The 21446-nt window shown below is 37.4% G+C and overlaps 1 protein-coding gene across 1 annotated transcript in view; it reads left to right on the top strand.

Moving 5' to 3' along the window:
- GALNT2 (polypeptide N-acetylgalactosaminyltransferase 2) overlaps positions 1 to 21446 on the top strand; it is a 92936-nt gene that overhangs the window by 27928 nt on the left and 43562 nt on the right. Inside the window, exon 2 of the mRNA XM_085055451.1 lies at positions 20741 to 20831. Within this exon, the coding sequence (XP_084911577.1) occupies positions 20741 to 20831 (91 nt within the window). The remainder of the gene's footprint in view (positions 1 to 20740; positions 20832 to 21446) is intronic.

The following is a 21446-nucleotide window of genomic DNA, read 5'->3' as shown; positions in this document are numbered from 1 at the left end:
CTGGGGCTGCCGCTATCTTAACTGTGTTGGAGCTCTCTTTTTTCTTGAAAATACTGTTTTTACAAGAAATGCTATGGCTTTGAATCAAATTACCTAAAAATGAGGTTAACCATTTCACATCATGTGAAAAAGTGACCTTTGTTTTCTAATAGTGCTGTACAGCTGTTAAAGTAGTAAATTAATTACTGTAATGCAAATTTTACCTTTCAAATACCTTTCTCTACGTTTGCAGAAACATAATTCTTAATTCTGTGAACTTTTGGTCAAGTAAATGTTGGCTTCCAGAAAGCCATCCGTAGAGTAACTGGGAAATTCTTTTGTTGTCAGCATGAACTAATTAGTATCACATTGTTTGGCTTTTAGCACTTGCTAAGTGAAATCAATTTAAATTGCACGTGTCTATTTGTTTCCAAAATAATAATTTTGGATGTTTGACAAATGGGCTTGCCTTTGTTCTCATGCACTCATGCTGGGATAGTTTCTCCATTTTAAAATGAAAATAAGGCTGTCTATGAATCTAACCAAAAGATTAACGAGGTAGCTTTGTATTTAAGTATTTGGAGGAGCTTGGGCCTAATTATGTCCTTAGGTGCCTTAGACTCTAGTCATGCAAATTAAGAAAAACTGAGTATTTCTTCTTTTACTGACAGTTTACTGTTTGTTTGAGATAAGAATCCAATCTCTGCAGTGTGAGATGGATGGCAAAACTGGCTGTTAATCTCTTCTGCTTTTTATGCCATTTAGTTAGATACTCATTTGTGTGCCAAAAAGTGATTCTACAGGCCATGCAATGTAGGCTGTCATCAGGGAAGTGCAGGGTTGCCTGGGTTTCAGGTATATTTAAAAGTTACACTTATTGCAGTTAGGAAATGTATTTTACAGTGAATCATCTATTACTGATTTGGCTAACAGGCTGATCAGGGATGAGGCTAAAGTTCTATTTGTCATGAAAGGCCTCAAGAAGGGGACTAGATGCACAGCAAGCACAAGTGGGGCAAGTGTATTGAGGCACTTCATTTTCTTTTTTAACAGTTAAATGCCATCAAAACTGCACATAATTGATTTGAGCCTGCGAAGTGCAGCAGTGAAGCAAAACCCGGTGCTCTTTATGACTGCTGTAAATTAATGGCAGAAGAGATGTCTGGAGAAGAGCGATGTAGTCCTGTGTGCTTGCAGCTTTTAAAGTTGTTTTTAAGGCATAATTGGCTATCAGTTGCTCTTTCCCCCAGACTTTCCTGAATTCCCAGAATGTCTTCCTGGCAGAGCGCACAGCTCAGCTGGCAGCCCTGAGCAGGCGCGTGTTGCCAACTTGTGCGTGGTGCAGGGGATGGCCCGTGGCCAAGCAGTGAGCCTGAACTCTGGGTATAGTTCTTCCGAGGGTCATTGCAGGGGCACCGAAGTGAATTCTGCCCAAAACACAGCCTTTGGAATTAATAGGAAGACTTCCATTTACTCAAGTTCTTACTTGTGCTGGCAGATTGGCCTAACAATTGAATTCAGCTCTCTTTGTTCAGTTAATGCTTAAAGATATGAATCATTTTGCAGTACATGGCTGTTGTGCCTTCATTCTGAAGGTTTAAAATTCTCTTACAAACAAATTATGTCAGGAATAACTGTTCTTCATTTAAAAAAGAATCAGGGAAAAGTCTGAATGTAAGACTAAAGTGTGTGTGTGTGGAGACTTCAGTGTTGGAAACAATTTATGAAGCAAAGCTTAAATCTTTGATTTAAGCAGTGCTGAGAGAGTGAATGTGCCAGAATGTGTTAACTGCGTGGAAAAGCTAGCTGTAGCTGCTGCTGAATATTTGACTGTTCTGTAATGTTCTATTAACTTTATCTTTTAGATAGTTGGAGTAATGTCTACAGTGTGCATTCCTCCAAGGGTTTAAAAACAGAAGTTGAAAATCCTTTTCTTTACAGTTGCCTTCTCAAGATGGAAAGGAATGTTACTAGGTAATATTATAATGTATTAAGCTACAAAATTCTGACAGATTTGCCAGGTATTTCTTTCAGTCATCTGAGATCAGAATTGTCTTGGCAAACAATACCTTAATTGTTAGACCAAGATGCATATGTAGTCCACTCCTAATAAATCTTAATTATTATTTTTAATACTTACTTAAGTATTACTCAGAACAGGACTGCTATCAACCCACAGATAAGCACTCACACAGAAACTTTAGGGTTAGCATGTTTTTTTGTATTTTCCCTATCTGATTTTGATTTTGATAAAGCACTTTTTCTTCTCGTTTGCTTCAGTAAAAATCTTATCAATAGTAGTTTCATTAAAAACAATTTAAAAGATGAAAATTTGTTTGCTTGTATGTGAGTCATTGGAAGACTAATACAAGAACTTGATAAGATCATGAGTAGGAGGAAGAGAAAGCCACACTTGGTTTTCTTGTGCTGCAATGAAACTTGGCAGCCTGAGGATTCAAGAATTTAATTTCTTTATTAATACATTTTCCAAGATGGATGACACGCGGCATGTTTTCCTAGGATAAGAGAAGTGTTGACTGCCAGAACAGTTATTTCATTTTCTGTTCTCTCCCTTGTAGTTCTCCTCCCTTTGAAAGGAATATATTTCTATATATTTTGCTGGTCGTGCAACAAAAAACCTGTTCAGCCAATAACTTTTTCGTTGCCTGGGGACTTTTTAATGCTTCTGCTATGGTATTTGGCTGTATCAAAGTACCACGAGAGACCAGTGGAAAAGGAGAAATACCTTTTTTGTCCTATTGGTCCATGTTGCTGTGTAAGGTGCTGTAAAACAATTGAGAATGATTTACCATAGTCCGTGTTAGGTAGGCTTCTGAGGTGAAATATGTTTTTATTCTTAAACAGAGATCAACAGAGAAAATTGAAAGAAAGAAAGAGCTGATCGGAAGTTTACCTGTAAGAATCATAGTCATAAAATGGTTTGTATTGGAAGGATCCTTAAAGATCATCTAGCTCCAACTCCCCTGCCATGGGCAGAGACACCTCCTACTAGACCAGGTTGCTCAGAGCCCCATCCAGCCCAGCCAGGAACAATTCCAGGGATGTGGCATCCACAGCTTTTCTGGGCAAGCTGAGCCAGTGCCTCATCTCCCCCACAGTAAAGAATTTCTTTTTAGTGTTGCATCTAAACCTACCCTATCCAGTTTAAACCCATTCCCCCTTGTTCTATCACTACATACCCTTAAGCATTAGGCACCTGGATAATGAGTAGAACAAATGGCATATTTCACAGTTTTGTGTCTTTTGTAAGTGTTAAATATGTACTCTGGTTTGGGTTTGCTTATCCTCTGTTTCCATTTTTCTTGTGTGTGTGAAAGGTTTCATGAAAGGTGTAGGGTGTGGGTTTTTTGGTTGGTTTTTTTGTTGTTGTTGCTTTTTGTTTGGTTGGTTTTGTTTTGGATTTGTGGGGGGTTGTTTTCCTTTTTTGTTAAGTTATATTCAGGGCAATTTTGGTGTAGAAGTTAACATTGAGAAAATATATCCTTTCTGTGGGGTCAGCAGGGATCACAAAAATGCAAGCGAATCTACTGCCAGAAAATTGAATTTACGTATGTACTTTTTTTAAAATGTCTTGCACATCCTTTGTCTGGTCAGCCTGGTAGACCAGATTTACTAGATCTTGCAATGTCTGGAGACACAAAGAGCAAAACCTTGCAGGGCACAAAATCTTTTAGTTCTAAGCTCTTGTAGCAGTCAAGGTGGCTGTTGTCATGACCAGATTCTCCTTTTGATGGCTCAACCCTGCTGCCTTGGGTGGACATAGCTTTCCAGTACATTATCCAGATATGGTGTAACATTTCTGCTGTGGTGTGCCCTCGGCTTTGCTAGCTCTGCCACATGAAAAGGACTGGTACAATTGGTCCAGCAGAACACCTTTTGTTGAACATCTGGGGTCCCATGTCAGTGCTTGCGTGCTCTTGAGCTTCACAATTTTTGCCTGGGTCATAGCTAACATAGCTGCATGGCTTGCATTCCAAACTGTATTGTAATGTTGCTTGGAAATCCCTGAGTCTGTTCTTCAGTGGAAAATGAAACCAAAAGCTGAAAAGCGGTGCTTTGCTGGCACTCCGTAAGAGATTAATAGAGATCTTGATGGAAGGATGAGAAACTTTATTTTTGAAGTATTCTCTGATAGTTTTGAGTCACTACTAGAAAAGCTGAGCTCTGCCAAAGCAGAGCTCTCCTGTGTTCTGCAGAGCCCTGAAGAAGAACACTTGGACAGACATGATGGTCAGTGTCCACCTGCTCTGCTCCTTTGCCTTTATCATGTGTGTCCTTAGTTCTTGCCAGCTGAGTTGATTGCAATTGGAACAGGCTAATCCTTTTGTGGCATGGTGCATGTGACAAAACTGGGTTTATTTTTCTGCGTGTTCAGAATTAGATATACAAAACTCATTAGAAATAAGCTTAAGGGTTTTTTGAACAGTTTTTCAGCTGTAACTAAACATATTGTCAATGTGCATGTGTAACACGTCCTCTGTGTGCTGAACTAGTGTAGAAAGCGGATTAAGAATGCAAACTGCAAAAAGTCTGGTAGGAGAGCAGAGAAAATGAATTTAATCTATCCCTTAATTGAAAAGCAGACATGTCTAGTTTATCAACAGCATGGGGGAACAAGATGGTATTTTTCTTCCTGTAGACCTCTCATTTAGGTTCCCTGAGCGGTGCTACATACACCATATTTCATTTCCTGTTTCATACACTGCGTTTTTTTACCTTAGCTACAGAAATTAATGCTAGTGTTTAAGTGGCAATAAAGCCACCTTATCTTCAAAAGGGTACAAGATTTCTGTACAGTTTTTAAAAAGCTGGGAGCTCTTAAGGTCATACTGAACTTTGGCAACAAAATATGTTGTCATCAGGGATGCAGTTCCTCTTTTAAGGGGATCAAAATGTGAGATCTAAGCTAAGTAAAAATAGCCAGTATTTTATTTCATCTCCAAAGGAAAGATTTTGTTAAGAGAACTAATATTTACTTTCTCTCATCTGGACTATACATTATTCATACTGTCATAGAGCTTGTAGATATTCATGATTCAGATTCGTTTTGGACTTCAGAGCAGATTTTTTTTTTTTCTGGATCCTGTTGGTGAAAAGCACTAGATTTCTTTTTATTTCGGACAACCGTTCCTCATGATCTGTTACCTTCCAAGAGTTTATGGTAGAAGTAATCCCAAGATGCTTTTCTTTTCCATTATTAAACCTGAGTATGGGGCATTTTTTTTTTTTGTCCTTAGATACATGTGTTTGGGCTTGTGAGTAAGCAGTATATTATATTCTCTCTTTTTCCCATCTCTTGAGAGTTCCAGATGAGCCCCTTTCTTCTGAAAAACCTCTTGACTCTGCTTCTGCTAGTTGTGCAGGCTCTGTGGTTTTTACCTCAAGTTCCTTTATCTTTGCCCTTACTGCAAAGTTTTCTGTAATTTAACCTAGATGGATCTAAGTAGATACAAAGGACTAATTGTTTAAAAGGGGAAAGCATTATATTGTTCAGACAAGAGTCCGTTTAATGTGAGATCTGAGGACTGATAGGTTATGTTCTCCAGATCACTTTTTATATTGATTCCTCTGCCCCATATATTCCCCCTTCTTGATAGGGTTGAGATCCTATTGGTTGTAATGTCAGGTGCTCCCAAAATTATCCCTCAGAATTGCAATCAAATATGTAAACTGCTTGAGAAGTACTGTGTATTTTTTGTTGGGAAGGTAGGCAAGGAAGAAGCAGCACATATAGTGAAATAAGAACTACTGTGGAAACAGTCTTCCTCCTTTACTTTAAATCATTTTGTATAGAAAAGTGGATTTAAAAAAAAATCAATTAACTCTTTTAATCCAGACACCCAGCAGAATGCAAGATGGTAGCAAAAATCTATTAATGTGTACCAAAACTGGGCTAAGAAGTATAAATTAACCAGGATAGAAAAAATGTACTACTTGAACATTTTCAAGTTGAAAATGAGAAAATGCAGGCATAGGTTCATCCATGTATAAAGAGACACTAAGAAATAAATGCTGCTCTCTGCAATCCACAAGGTTGAAAGTGTGGTTACTAGTGAGTTATTTCCAAATACTATATTCAGTAGATAAATCTTTAATAATAGTTGATCAAGCTTTGTATCCTAGGCTTAAACGATCTACTCTGCTTTTTACTTGCAGTGATGTCAAGGGTATCTCATTATTCCATAAATACAATTTTATTATTAGTTAAAATATTTCTGAAAAGCAGTGTGAAAGAATATTTGAAAATCTAAAACTTGAATTGCATTATTTCTCTTCTGTGATGCTAACAGCAGTGTTTTGTAGTCAGTGGAATGAACTGATGGTTAAGACAGAATCAATATCTTCCATTAAAGTGCAGTGACTTCAGTGTATGAGTTTCTCTGAAAGTTTATCTTTGCCTCAAGCAGGTTGATTTCATAAATGTGAGATCTTCCTGTGTCCAAAAATAATTAATAAACCTGGCTGTGTGTACTGCTTCAGGCCTACTTTAACCAAGGATTGAACCAAGATCATTCTCGAAGTTGTTTGTATTTGTGCATTTAATAAGATGTCCTTGTAACTGTATCTGAAGATAATTTAAATTAATAGCCTGATTAAAAAGCAATTTACTTAAAAGAAAAACTATGGCTTTCATTGTCGGTTGTGGATTTTAACAAATATTCAATATCCTATTGTTTTTCAACTACTTAAATATGATTCTAAAATTATAAGTTTCTGCTTATGACTGGCAATTGACCTCTTTCATCTTTAGCAGTGGGCCAGTTGTTATCACTAACTCAGCCAGAAAAGAGAATTCCCTTGGTAGTAATGAAAGCTGCTGATACAAAAATAAACACAATAATTTTGTGGGACAAGTGTTCCAAACCAATTTATTCCATTTGTTTGCCTATGAAGGGAAACTCTTGGCCATTTGCTTTAATCAGGGGCATTTTTCTATGTGTCAGAAAGTTTAGATGCTGCCTCTGTATAATCTCAGCATTATTTATAAATATGTCCCATTGCAACAAATGATTAGCACTAGATATTTAGCTGATAAGGGGTTTTTGAGTGTTTTGCCCTAAGTGCTGATGGTAAAGGGGTCACAAGTATGGGAGATTTTAAAGTTGGTAGTTTCTCTGTGTGTAGTTTTGAAGCAGTAGCAGAAAATAGGCAAACAGTGTTTAGTAGTGTTCTAGAGCCAAATGCGGCTACCTGGAATTATAATTAGATTTTTCAGCTAATGCTCATGGTAAGCAACTCCTTTTCATAGCGCCAGCAGCTAAAAATGTTTGGTGAAAGGGAAATATAGGACTGTACAGATTTTGATGTTAGGTTGAGGAAATAGAGCTGATGACTTTCAAAAGCAGTATCAGACACAATTGCTGTAACTTACTCCTGTTCCTGTTAATAGCTTGATTCAGTGGCACCTGATCGGTTTGAGCATCGAGGAATTCTACTGTGGTTTTAAGGACTGATTAATCCTTTTAGAGGAAAGGAGTGTGAGTGCATGACTGGAAAGGAAAAAGAGGAAGAAGGTTGCAGTCATCAAGAAGTATTGCTTAGGGCTGGAAAAAGGTGCCAGACACTTCGCTTTTGGAAAGTATTATTCAGTGACTGGAGAACTTAACATGTATCTCCCCCTTCTTAAATTAGTTGTAAATGTTCCTTTAGGTGCTTGTGTAGATTCAGGGGATTTTACAGGATTTTCCTTAGCACTTCCTTTTTTCGACTTTAATCTCAACATGTAAATAATATCTATCAGCAGAACAACACACTATGAGAGCAGGTAACCTAATCTATGACTCTATCTGTGCTTTCCTGCAAGTGAAAAATGAGTTTTCAAGGGGTCTATATGTTTAATAATAAACCTTTTAAAGTTGCTGTTATCTGAAGCATATGTATCCAGTAGTGAGAATTAAATGTCAAAGAAATACTTTGAGTTGTAACTTGGTGGTTCTGAAGATTTTCTTCATTTTTTCTAGGAAGTTCGTTTTTTTTCTGGTTTTGCATGTGTGTGTCAGTGAGGTTTTTTAGGCCTTCTTCCTGACCCAGAAAACTCTTTTGATGGACTATCCTGTTCTTTCCTTTCTTATTAGTCCTCCTCATCCAGCCTTTGAATCTGTTCTTCAATTCAAAATTGACTTCAATGTGTCATCTTTGACAAGCTGTTTAAAAGAAACTAGACAATGTAGCAGATAAGGGCAGATCAGATTATGACTTCCCTGAAGGAAAGGCTGTATTGTGAATTGAAATATTTGTAGCTCCTTGTGGGTTAAGATTAGAAAGCCTAATTTCCCACAGCCTTAGCTTATAAATGCTTCTGCTTGTGTAGTTCTGTTACCCATTGTAGTCTTACTGAAATCATAATTTATGGTAAAGGTGCATTTAGGCTGCAATTCAACTTATTATTAATCTGGGTGAGTCAGAATTTAAGGAATTTTGACAGATCGTATTTACGCATTAGTCTAGAAATAGCTTTAGAAGTATTTGTCTAAGTGAGAAATGTGCTACATGCTACCTATCTGAAGCTCAGTTTGTGAAACTCAATTTGTGTGCTATGGTTCAATATGTAGGTGCTTTTTCCCAAAAATACAAGCAAAATGGGGTAAGGCATTAGAGCAATGTGTGGGGTTTTTAAAACTTGGTGGCTCTAGTTTTTGATAGCGTGACTGGTCTAAAAGTTCAAGCCAGTTGATTGTACCCACTTTATTTATCCACACTATTCAAAGCAAGTCATTGGAAAGATAGGGCATTCTGACTAATGTGGTTTAAATTCCTCCAAGCTTGATGAACAACTTGTTTCGTATTCTCTAAATATTTTAGGATCTCCTCTCTTTAAGGACTTTTCTAATCCATGTGACTATTTATTCTACCAGCTAAATTTGAGAATGCTGCTGTAGCTTGGGTTCAAGACTATTACTATTTTTTTTTCTTAGGTTTTGTGAACTCTTATTGCTCCTTAGGTTTTGTTTTGGTTGGTTTTTTTGTCTTCTTTGTGGTAAGAAAAGCCTCCTAATTTTGTTATTTGCTGTTGTGCTGTGATTGTGATTTCAACTCTTCTCTCACTTGCAAGAGACCAATTAATTCTATTTTTTTCTGTCATTGAGTGGGAGTTTAAACTACTTGTTAGGATTTTGTTGCACTTTTGAAAGTGTGCTTGGTCTCGTACCCTGTGCCTCCCCTCAGTTTTCTAGTACAAAGTAAGTCTGATTAACTCTCTGTATATGCATGTCTGTGTATGTTTGTGTGCATATCTATATGTATATGCATGCATGCACATCATGCACATGAATACAAGAAGTCTTTTTCCTCAAATCCTCTTTTTTCCTTGCCTACTTTGGGATGACATATGTCTTAAATGTCAGTATATGGTCATATATAGTGAGAAGAGGCGGAGAGCTCAGTGTTAAAAATAGTGGGGTAGTATGTGTTGTGCAAACACTAGATGAGAGGAGTGACATTTTGCTCATGTCTCTTATATACCATTCCTGACTTCCAAACTAGTTGATGGCTTTGACCTCATCTTTTGACATTTTTTGACCTTAAGGTTGATATTCCATGTATTCAAATGTATCCTAGAGAATAAAATGTAGCTCATAAAATTCTGCGGAAAGGTTTAAATTTTGACTTTGAGACATTTCTAATAGGTTGAGTTAGGCAGCCTGGAAGTGGAATCTGGGCTGGAGTAATTTTTCCTGTTGGAGTCTTTTGAGTTATTAAATTCCAAGACTTTTCCTTATTTTGGTAGGTTTGAGAGCAGCACAAAAGCTTTCTGCATTGCACTTGGCTTAGCTGTCATGCTTGGATCACGCTTTAATTCTGGCTTTCCCTCTTTTACGTCAGTTTCTGTGATAAGGGCTCTTTGTGGAGGTTGTGTGAGACCTCCACTAAGGGTGCACAGTTGGTGACCTCTCCTCTGAGAGACTGCAGATGAATAGGCCATAACTTGAGCAGAATTGAGCCCCCAACCTGTTCTTGTTAGGCCTTAGCATCCAGGAGGAGGTTTTCCATCTCTCTTTAGAATGAGATTAACTCCAATGTGGCTGTGTAGTGTGAAATTGCCTTGCTGCTTGCAAGTGTGCTGAAGTCCTGGGGTGCCTCAGTAAATTGCCCAGTCTTTTCCAAACTTCTTTCCCCTCAGTCTTTCCCATGAATAAGTTTGCATATTATTAGAGTTTTGTCCTCCCAGGTCTGATAAATATGTGATACACAGTGGGAATGTTGAATGTTTTGCACACAGGACCTAAATTGTATCTAAAGGGCTCAATTTATACAGTTGGTATAAAATTTGCCTAAAATTACTGTGCCCTTCTGTGCCTTCCACTCTGCCTTTGCTCAGGGCTGAACTAACAGGATCTCAGCTTGAAGGGACTACTTTTTCAGAGAGTACAGACAAACTAATGCAGCCCAGATTGGAGGAAAGGCAGTACTGTGTGCTAGGAGCAGAATGTATGGTAGCAAGGCAAAATGCCTGATTTCCTGCCTTGAAGCTCTGTGTCTGTGTGTGGTCAAAATCTTACTAATAGAGTGCTCTGACATTGGTTTCCTGTAATAGCATCAGTTTGAGTGTTAGCCTTAGTAGGCAAAAAACCTTCAACCTTCTTTTCCAGTTGGTGCCTTTTTGCAGAATGGTGTCTTTCAAAGGAATAATGTTACACAGTTTTGTTCTGTTGAGCAATGATACAAAAATCTGCATTGCCTACTTCAGGTAGGAATCTTAATACTGTCATGGACATCTATACTATTATATATCTATATATCAGTAGTGATTAGTATTTCTTCTTTCTGATGCAGGGGTCTGTCTTTCACACTTTCTGCCTTGTTTGTGATAGGCATTTGTTTCATTATAGGATTGAGTTTTGATTTAGTAGTCCAGAGTATTGCAGATGAATGATGCTGTCTGGATCTGGCAAAAATCAAAGATGTTATTGGCAATCATCTGTGTGAAGTTTGTAGTATGGAGCATTTAATGTTTGAATGCATTAATAGGTATCATTTGTCAGAGTTTTTGAACTGGACTAAAACTTTACACTAGCTGTGGACAATATTTTTTTTTTTAGTAGAAGTCGGCAGTTAAACACAGATGCTGAAAAGTGATACTATGTGTACTGTGTCATGTGCCCAGAGCTGCAGAGACCTGATCATAAATCCTGGTGTTGGGATGGAGGGAAAATATACTGGAGAGTTATTGAAGGCAGAAGTCATCTGTCAAGTGCAAGCTTTCTCTGAAGGTTATTTAATTAGAGGAGTTACTAAGTAATTTTTCAGACTCCTGGAACTTATTCCATCTCTTTGTGTTCAAAGATGACCTCCTTGAAAGTGGTATAGGGAAATGGTTTCCTTGTTTTTCAGTGCCTTGATTTGTATCTGAAGATTGACCTTTCTCCTTTAAAAAAAGTCAGGATTTTCAAACCAGTCTTGCCTTTTGTTTTCCTATTGTTTTCTTAGAGACCAAAGCAGTGCTCTTGCATTCTACAGAAAAAGACACAGCAACTTTGATTCCTTTGTTTCAGTCTATCTTCACTTTGCTTATATGTCTGTGGTAAGCTTCCATTATGGCTGAGGAAATGTGGTGTGATGTTGTCTTGCTTTATTGCATTGTAACCCTACAGAGCTCATCCAGCAAAACATTCAACTTGTTAACTGCATCTTGTTTTTCTTTTTTTTTTTTTAATTCTTTCTTTTTCTTTAATCCAAGATGGTTTTCTTGGTTTAACAATTTCTATGTGGTTCTTGTATAATAGTCACCTTTCCCCTTTGCTAGCAAATTGTTGCTGTGGCTGCTACAGCAGCTTTGGTTTTAGATATAATTGCATTTCTGATGTCCTTTTGATTTCAGTTACATGTGCGTGTTTAAATATTTGTAAAACAAAAATTAAGTGAAAAGGGTTTAGTTCCAATTGCTTTTTGTTTCTGCTCTCTGTGCTTCAAGATCTGTGTAAAAGTTATGAGAGTTTTTTCTTCCATTCTTCCTTTCTGCTGCATATGGTTCTTGTATTGCTGGTGAGAGATTTTTACTGCTTCATTCGGATGTGTGTAGGCAGAGACTTGCAAATACCTGGGTTATTGGAATACTTCAATGTGCTTAAGTTTTTGGATGCATTCATGTTGAGTTGAGTTCTGCTTATTTATTCAATACTTCACTTTTCTTTCAGTTATTTTACTTCCTGTGCTTCCCCCCTTCTTCCTGTGTAAAAGCATTTTTTTTCCCTTTTTTTCTTTGGAGCATCCTTCTTTAGAGAGTTAAGAGCAAGCAGTGATGAGTTTGAATTCAAAGAGGATTAAGGATCGGACTTTGAAATACAGGCTAATTCATCAGACACTTCTGATATTGTAGAATTAACAAGAGGTGACATTAAATCATGCCTGAGCATTTGTCAAGTAATTGCCTTCTATCAAGAAGAAAAATTTGTAGTGGTTTTGAGTGATGTTTAATGTCTAATGGTTTTATGTTGTAACGAAACTTGTAATCTCTTACTTGTAATGGGAGCACACCTTTCAGTTTTTTTTTCCCTGCTACCCTAGCTGGGAATGCTTCCCTTGCATCCAGTACCACAGATAATTCAGTGGTTGGTCTTGTGGTTTAAAAAAAACCCACCCAGTGAAATGATGTATCCATACCCCTCCCCAGCTCACTGCTGAGTCAGCCAAATGAGTTGGATCCCCTGATCTGCCACACCAGTGTCTGTCTATAAGGGGGGAAGTGGGGATGGTCCAGCAGTTCAGGGTGGAGGCATGGTGAGCTGTGAGCAGCCCCTGTCAGCAGCAGCTGCCTTGTCAGGGTAAGCAGAACCAGCTCCATGCTCACTTTGCCAAGCATTGCAGCAGTTTAAGATGATGTCGTCCTTCTGGTTTCTTGCCCTTGCTGGAATAGTTTTTTCATGGGATCTTTCAGCCTCTTTAAGTAGAATCAACTGGGATTGTTAAACAGGAGTTTAGTCTAATCTCATTAATTTTTTGAATGACTAACATGGCTTCTGTATCCCTTGGATCTGAGCTGGGGCCTGTGTACTTGTATTAAGCTACTTGAATGTTCAGCTTTCACATCTTGGAGAGCGCTCAAGTGAGAAAATGAATATGCACAGTAATTCTCAAACAAGAGCTATGGACTTTGAAAGAAGCACAGTGAGCAGATATGGTTTGTGTATTAAGCCATGCCCTGTTTGGAAGCTGTTTCCACTTTTTCTACCTTTTCCCATTCCAGAAACTGGACAATTAAACAAAAAACCCCTTTCCCCCCACAACACAAACAAACAAAAATTGCTTGCAAACATGAGAAGGTATGGGATAGGCATGCTAAAATTATTTCTGTTGTCTAAGTATGTTCCTCAAAACCCTTTTTAACTCATGTAAGACATAATGACAAAATGTTCCCTGGAGGTGAATGTACCAGTGAGATGCTTTTAACAAGTTGCAAAAGGTAAAGTTTTGTTTCCAAGCCCTTCTTCTTTGCTGTTGAAGTTCTGGGGTTTTTTTGCTTGCATATCTGTAACAGATCAGATCAATCATCTCCTTTTGATTGATGATGATTTATGATTAATATATTCTTGAATTTTATTTTTTCTCCATAAAAATGACTAAAAGAGCAACATAAACAGTATTGCTGTTGAGTGTGCACTTCCTGTATAAATTGTCTAACTGTGTCTGCACTGACAAGTACTTTTGGAATAGAAGGTGGTTTTCAACATAATTTAAAAAACCCCCATGAATTAACTTTTGAAAGAAATGTCTTATTTTGTCACCATCAATCTTTCCTCTTGGGAACTAAAATGGAGTGATAATAGGCTTAGATGTTATCCTGAATTTAAATAATCATTGCAAATGTTTTGTGATGTTTTATTTTCATAGTCTGTGGCAGATAGTGCAGACAAGTGAGTTTTTTTGAGACATGATAAATTTAACAGGAAATATCGGATACTGTTTGTGACCTGCTGCCATCATTAGAGATGCTTATTTGTTGATTTCAAAGCTGCTGGTGCACTTGAGATTATACTCTTCTATCAGTCCCAGTAGTCTAATATGTTTCTACTACTCTTCTTCCCTCCCTTGCTGCTGCTTTTTGCCATCTACCCTTGTACATTCATACAGCTTCATGAATCATGAAGATAGAGTGATCTTAGGAAAAAAAAAAAAGTAAAGCCTTTCCATGGCTCCTCTGCAGTGTTTTTGTCTGTTCCGTTTCTGTCTGGTGTAGGAGACCTTCGCCTCGCTTCTGCTGTTTCTGTGGAGAGGTAGCAATCAAGCCAGAGAGATACCTTTTGCTTTCTGGTGCTCAGGCACTTCACAGTGGGTGCTGATTCTGCTTCTGTCTGTGGTCTAAAACTGTATAGCATTTTTTGGCTAATCAATTAATCCATTGTGTATTATATTAATGTGGTTGTTTGGGGGATAAGTCATGCTGTTGCTTTTAGGGAACTAATGAAAATTTGAAGATAATCTAAAATATACTTGCATGCAAATCTTCATATTTAATAGCTTACCTATACGTAAAAGCTTACTTCTTGAATTGCCTGACCTTCCCTACTTGGTTTCTGTTGCTCCTTGGCTTTGCCAGTTAAGTAGGTCGGTTCTGCCCGGAAACTGAATTGAACCAGAACTTCCAGCTGCTGTACAAATAAGTCTTCAACTGCAAAGTTGGATCAGACCTTCCTCAGAGAATATGTATACTTGTTTTCCAGAAACTTTAGATAATGTATTATTTTTGTTTAATCCATTCTTGGTTTAGAAAATGTCACACTTGAAAGTTGTTTTAGTACTTCAAGTGCCTGTAAGCTCTGAAATATGTACTTTGCCCTAGGTAAAGGTAACATTTACAGAGATGGTAGGACACCAAGGCATTTAATTTTGTCTAGAGAGCACAGTTTATAGTAATTGCCATTTTCAAAATGTTTTGAGTGTATTCACTGAGAGTATATCAAAACAACTTTCTTATGTATGGAGCCATCAAGTTATAATCTAGATGCTTTCCCCTGTTTTTTTGAGAATTTAAAATTGCCTTCTTATGAGGGCTATGTGTGTTCCCCAGCTGGAAGCTTGTATTTTGCTCTGAGTACTCAAACATATGAAAATAATGTACCTTTAACAGCAATTCACTCACACCGAGTAAAGGAGTAAGAATGAAAATTAAATCATCTTTGCTGTAATAATTTTGGACACTAACAATGCTAATCAAATATTGCAAAGTATGTAGTTTTTCAGGGTTTTTCCTAATTATTTATGCTTCACTTCTTGGTGTGCTTGGAAATGTCTGCTTTAGTAATGCTAAGCAAATTGGCAATCAAAGGAAGTTAGCATTTGTTTATGGGATATTTCCTGCTTGTCTTTTCTGTAAGAAGCAGCATTTCAGGCATTTTCAGAAGATACTTTATCTCTGTTTTGTGCAAAACATTTTTGCTGACAAGGGAAGAAGTGGGTGCCCCATAATGTAATTACATTAAATTGCTAGAGTGCTTGCCTGGAACATAGGAAAGCTGGATTCATTAGCTGCAGCAGGAGAGACTGGAGTCATGTTTCTGGAGATGCCTCGGGAGGCAGTGAATGATTGCTGAGTCAGAAAGCAAGCTGAGCTGGACACTGGACTCTGCTAAAGGTCCTTCTGGGTTGGAAGAAACTGGTGCTTCAGAGCTTACCTAGCTAATGTGATAGCTAATTAAAAGATTGTAAACTGAATAGGTGTGGGGGAAGTGGCACATATTAAGTACAGAGGGAGATACTAAGCAGTAGCAAAGAAGCTTGGGCTTGGGCTTTGTCAGTGTCTTAGTGTCTGACTCTCCTTGGCTTTGAGGTTTAGAGGTGTAAACTTTACCAGGCATTAAAGTTTTGCAGTGCCACACAACATAGAGGTGCTCCTGTGTGTCTGGTCCCAAGTACGTGATCAGGACAGAAGTGTATGAGGCGCTGAGAGAAGTTGTCTTGCAGCAAGAGCACCCCTTCCAAAACCATCAGTTGGTCTGACTGATCTGTACTGCTGGATGCAGCACAGCCTTGTATTAGGCCAGCTGGATCAAATGATGCTCTTTGACGATGCTGCCAGTATTCACTTAGAAAATCACCATTAGAAGAAAATCTGTCTGCAGTAGCCCTTGCCCAATATCTTAAAAACAAATTCTGAAACAGATAATAAGCCTTATGTATTTTGTCCATCAAAGGTACATTTCTCAATTATTTTATCTGGGTGTCCATCTTTCAAGGTAGCACATAACTCCCAGCCATCTCCTGTGCCCAAATGTTGCATGCTGTTCAGCATATTGGAGGCACAGTCAGCTCCCACTGGAGATATTTCCAACCTCAAGAGTTTTTCAGAGATCTGTGTTGACTTGCTACTTGTAAGGTCTGGGCGATATCTTAATGTATCTAAGGATGTTTCATTTCATGTTGTTAAGTTGTTCTCTTGATAGGAAGCCACTGTGGGGTTGAAATCTCTGCTATAATGAGATCTAGTTTTTAGCAGTTAAATGTCAAATCCGTGATACTTGAAACTATAATTAAAAGGAAAAAAAGTATTGTGAGACAAAAATAGGGAAAACAGTAGTGGTTTTAAGTGTGTTTTTAATTTTTTTATATAGAAGCAATACCTAGAGACTTGGAACAGTTTAAAATTGGTTTTGGTGCCAAATGAAATAACTGACCAAAAATTTCTTTACGGTGCTTGTAAGGAATATAGAATTTAATGCAAACAAATATACCAAAATTAGAAGGGTAAGTGATCTGAAAGATGTAAGTAATGGTAATGAAATTACCCACTAATGTACATCTGTGTATAATTACAGCTTTCTGAACTCAAATTGGGTACTCTTAAATTTCTCATGGAATATGATCGTGTCTTGTTGTAAATGTGTAGAAATGCTATAAAAATGTTTGAATCCTGCTTTGAATTTGAACTACCTCATCCTTTCCCTGCAGCAGAGCAGCTGCAAATGTATAACTAATCATTTCCTGAAACATCTTTTTTGAGTCTAGTTCTCAAAGGTGGAGTTTGATGTTGTGCCTTCAACATACCTCAATTTCAGTCTACCAGGTAGTCTTAAAGGAGTGAGTTGAGCAGGAAAAGAAAAGTGAGCAGTAATAGCAAGGTTTGTCAGTAGATGTAGGCTCTTCGAGGCATGGCGAGTTGACAGTATACTGAAAGAAAACATTGCTGCACTTCAGTGATTAATCAGCCTAAAAAACCATCCACCCCACCCTCAGTTTATTCAATTTACCATAACAAATTGTGCAAGGTTATTGCTGCAAGGAATGATTTAACAAATTGTTAAGTAAATGTACATCCTTTAGTTTCTGAGCTTGAGGAATAGCAAAGGTATTTAGGTAATTGAATTTAAAAATTACATTTAATGTACATATATTTGTTATGTTTAAAATATTACTGCAGCATAGTTCTAATATTTTCCACTCAATGGACTTGAAAGGTTGCAATTTTGTTTCTTTGTATGTCATCTAGTACTGAATTAGAAATTAGTGGGAAGCAGTGACATGATACGTAAAATTAATATATGCCAAATCCCTGCAACCCATGCATTATAGCTGGCGTGCACTTCTTTTCTTGTTGATATGTGTCCTGGCCTAAGAAAATAACTGCACAAACAATGACCACAAAGGTATTATTCTAGTGGTGTTCCATCTACATCTAATGTGTGGTTAGTGTCTCTGCTAGTTGGCAGCTACCTTTTTATTTTTCAGTAACCTCAAAATGGTTGTCCATGTGCATTTACCACCAAGTTTTTTAAGTATGTCAGGAAAACAGTGTTTTAAAGTATTAATAGTATTTTAATTATAGAAAAATACATTAGCCTTTTCTTTTTAACTTTTATTTATTAAATCTCCCTCTTGTGCTCTCATGATTAAAGAGATAGGCCTCCTCTTAAGCAGTTTAAGTTGCTTTCAATCTTCCCTTAAGCTTAGCTTTCTGTATGAATGAGTTTTGTCAGTGCCAGCATTGTTGTCTTCTACCAAGAAGATTACTCGTCAAAAGCAAGCAGCTTTTTAAGATCATGTTGAAAGTTGGGGTTTTGTTTCACTCTAAGCAAGCTGGAAAAGCAACCATGTCCTGTAATGATGGCAAAATAATATTTGATCATAGGACTCATTCCTATATAGCACCAAATTAACATGCTGAAGCAATTAGCAATCAGACATGTAAAGAAACTGGTTGCATTTATGCTTATGGTTTTAATAACTGCTTTTATCTCTTTTTGTGCCCTCAAGTTCTCTCTAAAGGATATAGCATGTTGTTTGCCCCTAAAAGGTATTTGGGTTTCCCACATCTACTTTCCAAATTCTTAATTTGATGTAAATTAGTGCTTACAATGGAATATCAGTTTTAGTCACTTGTTTTAGAGAAGAAAAGTGGCACAAAAGTTCAAGGTTAATATCCCATAATGCCCCATACTCTCCCGTCACAATACTGTTTTATAAGGAGTCCTAGGAGGCAAGTTGAACATCTCTAGCAAGATGCAGTGGGAGCTTCCATCCTGGCAGCTTGGCTCACCTCAGAATGTCTGAAGGCTGTACCAAGCAATTTCCTGAAAGCATCAAACTTACAAGAATTCAAAATGGCATTTAACCATAAGATTCCTGAATCTAACTTTGCCTTTGATAGTTTATTTTATAAAAACAAAACACAACACAACAGCAACAAAATCCAAGGCAGAAGAACTTGATAAATAATTATGCTCAATGGCACATGCACCTCAGCTAGAGGGATTGATGGGAAGGTAGAGTTTTACCCCAGAGACTTAAAGGGGAGAGGGACAGTGAGAAAGCATTCAATAGTTTTTTGTTTAATTACAGGAGAAACCCTGGCAATATTTTTTGATTGTTTAGCAGATGATTTGCATTTATTTTTCAGCTTATGTATTTTTTAGACTCATTAGTCATCTGGAATAGTGAAGAGCTTTGTTGAATTTTGCAGCTACAGGTGATACTTGGACTTAAGTGTTTCTGTAGTATATTTAAAATGGTTCACAAAGCCAAATAACTAGTGAAATACAACTTTCTCAAAACACAGAAAACATCTGTTTCAGTGTGCTGGTGGGACTCAGTGCAGAGTGCCATTTAATTTCCCTCATCAGTGTGAGTCACAAACATTTCCTTGAAATGTGTGGTGTGGTTTTGGGAGTGTATTTTTGTGTTGGTGTGGGGATTTTTGTTATTTTCATTGTTGTTGTCCTAAGTCTTTCTTTTGGTAAAGCAATTAATTGACCTCCACAAGGCCCAGTGACCCAACACATGTACCAACATGGTGATAGGTAGTGTAAGAACCTGGTAAAATTGAACCTGGTAAAATTCCTTCTCTTTGGGATCCTTGGTGCATGATGCTATGAAAAGCATGCCTTGGTAGTACTGAATTTTTGACTGATTTAGTGTTTAGATGACTATATTTCTCAGGGGGAAAAAGGCATCTGTATTTAGTTTTTAATTTCAGTATTTTTGAAATCTGTTGCCTTTTTTCAACATATTTTTAAATATTAGTGCCCACTTAGCACTTAGATGCTTAAGCTGAATTTACATTGGAAAATTCTGATGTGCCTGGGGACAAGCTGAAATGGTATCATTTGTGGTCAAAATACTCCCCAACATATGTTTGGCTTGTTCCAGCTACTTACTGTTCCATCAAAGAATTCCCAGATGTGGCTTAGGAGCTGGGACAGCAGAGACATTTTCCAGTTTGCATTTCATACGCCACCCCCCTGCTCTGGAGACTCTAGCAGATTCCTGTAAGAGATAAGAACTGTTCTGCACTGCTTGGCTTCAGGGCCTGGTAATGTTTTAGGTGCACTTAGTGATTAGTATAGGCACAGTGTTGTATCTTCTTGCATTTTGTAGTAAAGGTGTTGTCTTTAGCAGGATAGTGCCAATAGAGCTGGTTTTATAAATGGCACTTCTTCAGTGCAGATTTAGAAAAGGAAGTGGAATTTCTTTTGGCAAGTGTGCAAGAACAACAGAAGCTGAGGTACTTACATCAGTTGGCTAAGTGTAGTGTGCAAATTGGCATACAGTCCATGCAGTTGCTAGGTTTATTTGTTTAAGAGTTTTAGCCTCTTCTGCACTTCTTCCAAATGCATAATGGGGAAATTCCAGCTTCATATTTTGTATTTTTGTGGTAATAAGAATGCAAAACTGTGGTGGTTGCATTTTTTTCCTTTCCCTTTTGAAATGAAAATGAGATTTACAGGTTCAAAATACATGCTGGAAATTGGAGGAGGGCATTGATTAAACTATTTCCCCCACACATATCTAAATGGTTATCATCAATATCTGTGGAATCACAAATTCAGCAGGGTTGCCTGTAAGGCCCAGAATAAACTCCAGTGAAATTACACATGAAAATATTTTGGAAGTCTATTTTCAATAGTAAGGCTGCCATTCTGGATATAACTGCTAGATAACTTGACTTCTCTTTTCAAATAACTTTCTATTTAGGCTGTTCCTTGTTAGAACATGGCTTTTTTCAGGTCTTGCTTAACCTTTTTGCTTTTGTAGCTCCTTGACATATTACTCATTTTTTAAAAAAAATCTATCTTTCCCAATAAATTTCCTTCTTAAGATTTTCTTCTCCCAAAGAAGAATTTTTGCATGTATTAACTATAAAAGTCTGTCTCAAATTTTGTTGTTTTTCAAGTAATGGAGAAATTAATAATTTTCTCTCAAAATTCTTGTTTTCTTGGACCACTCTACATTTAAAATCTGCAAAACATAGTTTTTATTGCTTGCTGACACAAAACTAAATTAAGATTATTTTAAAGTTTGTCTTGTTTTTCAGGAGGACCCAAATGATATTGACCCCAAAAGGAAAGAAGTGCGTGGCAATGATGGGGAGGACAAGGCACAAAGTGTGGAGACACTACCTCCAGGTATTGCAGTAACATTTGCTCTGAAAGATCCATAGCCATAAAACATTTATCATTGAAACCCATGAAACACAACACTTTTTCTGATTCTGATAATTCTTTGTAGTTTGAAAGTGCTAGGATTATTTTAGCAACATGTACCTCTCTGTTCTTACATCGTCAGCATATTTAAATCTTACCTGCTTCACTGCTCCTTTGAGTTTAAAACAATAGGGAGTGTGGTTCTTTGCTAGTATGTTTGTATTGCCTTTCAGTAGGTTTGAGGTACTGTAAAAGTTACTGGTACAAAAGTAGTTCATTTTTCTCAGTTGTGGATGTTGTGGATCAGTGGATGATGCTGGCAGGCAACAGACAAGTCACCTTGGGACTGCTATTTTGACTGAAGATTCAGCCAAGGTTCATACTTCTTTAGGTTTTTGTCTAGCTTTTGATTTGACAGGTTTTCCTAACTGCTGCTAGCGTACTTTATTTTCTCTCATACTTGCTCTGTATTTATCACATGCTGGAAAATAACAGAGCAACGTGATTTTTGTTTTGAGTGAAATCCTCATGCTTTGGGGATAAGCTAGGAAAATTAAGTGTTAAGGAATCTTCATTTCATGTGAATGCTTCCATATA

Source organism: Lichenostomus cassidix, chromosome 3 (genome assembly GCF_008360975.1).
Source record: "Lichenostomus cassidix isolate B80296 chromosome 3, HeHo_3.0, whole genome shotgun sequence".
NCBI lineage: Eukaryota > Metazoa > Chordata > Aves > Passeriformes > Meliphagidae > Lichenostomus > Lichenostomus cassidix.
This window is presented reverse-complemented; position numbering and strand designations above follow the sequence as displayed.